Genomic DNA, 5254 nt, shown 5'->3' with positions numbered 1-5254 from the left:
TGTTCCTTCAGAACCTCATCATCACAGAATGGGCAGAAAAATTATTTTAAAGCATATAATATCTTTTGCTTGGAATGAAAATTTGTATTGTCAAGTTGCATATTTACACCCATCTGTTTAATATCTACCAGCTGAAGTTGGCTGCCTAGATAGTAACAGCTCAGATAGTAAAAGGTTTTAGCATTTACTGGAATCCCAATCTAGTATCTAATACTCAAGCCTCGTCAGTAAGCATTACAGTGAACCATGCTAGTCACCAACAGTTTCAGAAGGCCAGACAGGCAAAAATTTAGCTTAAAGCTCATCCATGTAAAGATTGGTTTCCTGCTGTCCCAATGAGCACAACTTTTACAGGAAAGTGGTTTTCCAGGGTTTTTTTGTGGCTTTTTTTTGTTTGTTTTTTTAGTTCAACATTCTTACGAACACATCTTCAGTGTGCATTTAATCTTCAAAAAAGGGCTGTTAGTCAGAATCCAAATCCTGGATCTCATCATATCCAAATTCCTGTAGAACCTCCTGCCGGTATTTGTTCCATGTTCTTCTTCTGTAACATTGGTCCTCATCACTGAAGCTCTCTTCAGACTCTAAATAAAGAACATCAACGCTTTTAGATTATCCCTTCTTTTTAGTTAAACAATTAGGTTAATCAGACTATTTTAAGTTTCTTGAGTAACTAACAGATTCTGAACAACTTCTGTATTGGGTGAGGTTTGAATTGTGGAGTGCACTGAGATGGGGAGTTAAGAAAGCAGAGGCAGTGTTTCACAAGCATGTGGAACCAAGTCATCTATTCCTTCTCAAAACAAGCAATCCTTGGCAAGTGCAGCCGCCTGAAATGACGTTCTTAATTTTGACTTTGCAAAAACACTAAGATCCCTTCTAGTTCCAAGAAAGATGATCCTTCTCTAAGCAGATTTAACCCATTATAAGAGCAAAACACCATGCCAGCAGTGCTCAGTTAGTTGCTTTTTTAGAAAGACGGCATGTAAAAATGGATGGGATTTATATGTGCACAGCAGGAAAGCAAACAATATTTATGACAGGCATACCTTTTTCTCCATCACCATCTTCCTCAGGTAAGAATTCATCTTCATCAGGATAATCATTACGCCAGTTATTTTCATCATTTTCATCATCTTCATCTTCATATATTTCCCCTGGAATATGATCATCATCTACCTGCATGTCAACACAAAACATAGCATTCACTATAAATACAGACACTCGGCATTAAGTGGTTTTTCATCCGCCTATACAATACTATACAGATCATAAAGAGCCAAGAGATACTTACCTACTGCAAGCATAAGTTATTCAACAGTTGCACAAAGCACACTGTAGAAAAATGTGTTGTCAGTATATTCACCATAGCATAGCAATCTGCTTTAGGTGAAAAATCAGTTAAGTCATGCATTTAAATGTTCCAGTTCAGCATTTAAATGCCAAGGTTAATGTCTAAATTAATCCTACTCACTTCAGCAGTGAGAAAAAAAAAGCAGCTTCAGGTTCCTGATACGCAAGTCTATTGATCACAGTAGCTATACAATGAAAGACTAAAGCTTATATTTAACTTCCTAACTCCACAGTCTCTGAAGGACAATTCCATTACAAGAAAATATCTCGTATTAAGATTAAAGTCAAGTCCTCAAATATTGAAAAAGCTGTGTGACCCCCCTTGCTCCTTTTTTTACCCAGCCGTATTCACAACTACATTTTAATCGCTGCCTCCTAGTCACAAATGAGATGTGAGTTACTTAAGTTTACGTTTGTGTGCCAAAATTTATTTGGCAATTTGAAGCCAGACAAATTCTTCTGAGTTCATGAGCACTATCCCTTCAGTTTTCATTGTCATAGCATAATTTGCTTGAATCAACAGTCACATGGAGGAACACAGGACTGACAGTTACAACTTTTAACGAAAAGACTTTAAGCATGTTTATTTGTGACCTTTCTATTTAAGAAAGATCTGTTTTCCCACATCCTTACCAGTTCATAGTCTTCTCTATAGGGCTGTACAGAAAGGATATTTTGGATCCAACCAGGGGCTGATGTTTCCATATAGTAGATGTCATAAACATACTCATCTTCCTTCTCACGGTGTTCTTTTTTACCATCTTCAGAAACATTTAAACGCTCACGGATCATCTCTACTGCATTGCAAAGAATCACATCTGGATCAGTCTTCTGCTGAGAAAAAATAAAAAGAAGTGCATATTTCCACTGAAGCCACGCACACGAAGTCTTAGTTACAGTCAACAGTTTTCTTTGTAGACAGTAGCCAACAGCTAGCTAAGGGTGACATTCTGCAATCTTAGACCAAAGCACTTTCCCACTGGAACGCTGATATTTGGAACATTGGCAACCTAGAACAGAAAGACACCAAAGATTTTTCCAATTAACTTAGTACAGCCAGCCATGCCTTGTTTCGGATAATAGGAGAAAACTTCTGGGACAAGTTCATCAGAAACTATTGAAGGGGCTATGACTAATCCCATAGAACTGTTCATCTGTTTCTGACGACATGTTGGTTGAAAAGATGAGTTTTAAGACAGCCTGTGCTTTGTAGAGCATTACACTTGCAAACACTGCAGGAAAGATGTGCATACACTAGCACTGATAACATGCAAGCAGATTACAGTATACAAAGTGTGCAGGAGAAACAATGGAAATGTGACCGATTAACAGGAAGAGGCTGACAGGCCCTACAGATAGGCTTTTTCTTTCCTTTATTTCCTCACTTCAACATTAATACAGAAGAAATTTCTTCATGCTTTCTCCTTCCTAATAAATTATTTGCAATGTATTGCTTTAGTGACCTGCACTTGAAAGTCTAACACAGGCAGGTTTTTGCTGCCAATTTTTCTACTTTTCAGAGTATCTTTTCCAATTCATAGCAGTGTCTCCCGAACTACTTAAGTAATTCTGAGGAAAAGCTACAGACCAGCCTTTCATTCACTTCTAAATACTTACAGAATGAAAAAGCAAGCTTACTTCTTGCTTTCAACACTTACGCTAGCTCTAAAATAGAGCAAAATTCTGATGCTACCTCAGTTTCATTTGTTTTTCTAATCAACAGAGTGATAGAGAACAGGTAACTAACAGATCTCAAATGTCTGTCTGAACTACTTGCTTAATAGAAAGTAAGAGTTCATACTAAAGTTTGATGGCAAAGCCCTGAAATAACCCATAAGAAACGCTGAAGCTGGTTGGGCTTTTCCTCACCCGAGTATCTTCTTTTAACATTAAGCATTTAAGTTTTCCTCAGAGCTGCGTAAGTAAAGCATCCATGTGTACTTCCATACAGTGAAGGAACTACTAAAGAAAGCATACACAGCCCTCTCACCACCTTTTCCACATGGTTATGAGTCTCTTTAATACAAAATCTTCATGACACTCTGTATGCAGGGCAAACCTACACAGAAGGCAGAGCTGCTTCATACTTAAAACCATTCTAGATACTGAGCAGATATTCCTCCAACTGAAAACATAAACTTAACTCATAATACCAATGAAAACAGGATGTAGGGGCTCAAGCAGCCTGTCAGACACCTAGAGTTCTGCTAAAAACAAAACATACAGTAAAACCATAGATTGGAATTCTGAGAAGGGGAGGCTCAAAAGTATCTTTTCCTTTAGTGAATCTTGCCTACAAGTGACATTCCAGGGCAACTGGGTGGATGAGAAGACATTGTATTAGATTTTTTTCTCTTCTAGGTAGAGAAGTTAATCAAAAACCTCAGAGATCCACCTGATGGATGAATGTGAAAATTTATACATCAGAATAGGGTACAGAAAAACCAGGGTGGTACAAGCCCTTCCTGTAGCAGCCAACTCCACACGGCTGTCTGTCTCAACAACATTAGTGCACTTAAAGATCCTCATGAAAATTACTCCCTCTACAATATTCCAATTTGCAAATATCTAGTTAAAGCTCATATTAAACAGTGGGATACTTACAACGCAAAAAAAACTTCCACAGCAGTCAGTTTGCCCACATGTACCAGTCAACAGTGATATCAAAGTACTTCAAGTACACTAAGTTCATTTGCTGACCTGTGGGTTTGCAGCAGTTACACTGGAGTCTCCTACCACCTCCTCTTCTTGTTCAATATCAAACAACTGGAATTTCCCACAGCAGTCCAAACTCTTATCAACGGCACCGCTCTCCTTTTGTGAAGCATCTTCCATTGATTCAGAGTCTGATCTGTCACCATCAATCGATGCCTCGCCATTTATGACAGGTGCAACTGTTTCAGTGCAGTTAGGTCGATGGCTGGCTATTACACGATAACGGTTTTCCTTCCTTTTCACTTGCTTGGAAGAACGGAGTTCCTGAATGATTCGCTGAGTGCTTCCTAAGGAGGGTCGCAGACTTTGAGCTGCTTTGTCTCGAGTGATCACTTCTTGAACGTATTTCTGGACCGGTTCATTCTGAGTAGAGGAACAAAACGAAGGAGGAATATAATGACACCATCAACATAGTAAGCCATACTCCTTCCTAAAAGTGATTAATAACTACTATTACTGCTGCTTCCTATTTGAGGACTGCAGTACCAATTTCTAGTAATTTCTACTACTGCTTTACGCAACACAACTATCATAATATTTTCTTGATATGGGGAAAGAAGTACAAGATATTTGTAAATTGTAAGACTGTTTCAATTTGATTTTTAAACAATACACTTTGTGGTACAGAATAACCCTCCAAACAAAAACACATGCCTTTGGAAGACTGTGATGGTCCTAAATTTAAGGCACGATATCCTTTACAGTCTCCTATAAAGACCAGTTCCCAAGAAAGACCTGTTTTATTCGATATAAAAGGCTGTACAGTGGATGAAAGTTGTCAACCTTGTAGGGCTGAGCCTCAGCACCTCAAACAGCAGAAATTCAGGCTTCACTTATTGACTATTCTGCAGTCCGTATGCAAAGAACAGTCTGTAAGTGTAGAAAACTCAGTGCTGGACACAGCTTTTCATGGTGGTCACTCTGCTCTATGCTCCTTAACTAACGGCCTGCTTGGCACGCAGGTACGCTGCTGCGCGACCAGCCAGCGGGGCAGTAGCGAAGAGAAGGCCGCCGGACCCTTGCTTATCAGGACAGGCCGCCACCGTGCATCGAGTCGCTACTCTCCCGGCTACTAGCAAGAGCTTCGCATCCAGAAGGGATCCTGAAAGACCCGCGTGGAGCAGCGCTGTAAACCTGGCGAAAGCCTCCTGCTTTCAAAAGCCCCTTCAGGAGTACAGCGAAACGC

General features: G+C 39.6%; 1 protein-coding gene across 1 annotated transcript in view; it reads right to left on the bottom strand.

Annotated features, from left to right (window-relative positions):
* Positions 1-432: 432 nt before the first annotated feature.
* Positions 433-5254, bottom strand: part of SLC7A6OS (solute carrier family 7 member 6 opposite strand) — a 5608-nt gene continuing 786 nt past the window's right edge. The window contains exons 2-6 of the mRNA XM_009276791.2: positions 5013-5170; positions 4054-4431; positions 1987-2184; positions 1050-1179; positions 433-584 (exon numbers count right to left, since the gene is read on the bottom strand). Coding sequence (XP_009275066.1) covers positions 463-584; positions 1050-1179; positions 1987-2184; positions 4054-4431; positions 5013-5170 — 986 coding nt within the window. The 3' untranslated portion in view covers positions 433-462. The remainder of the gene's footprint in view (positions 585-1049; positions 1180-1986; positions 2185-4053; positions 4432-5012; positions 5171-5254) is intronic.

Source organism: Aptenodytes forsteri, unplaced genomic scaffold (genome assembly GCF_000699145.1).
Source record: "Aptenodytes forsteri isolate BGI_AS27 unplaced genomic scaffold, ASM69914v1 Scaffold33, whole genome shotgun sequence".
Classification (NCBI taxonomy): Eukaryota; Metazoa; Chordata; class Aves; order Sphenisciformes; family Spheniscidae; genus Aptenodytes; species Aptenodytes forsteri.
Note: the sequence above shows the minus strand (reverse complement) of the source record. Positions and strands in the feature narration are given on the sequence as shown.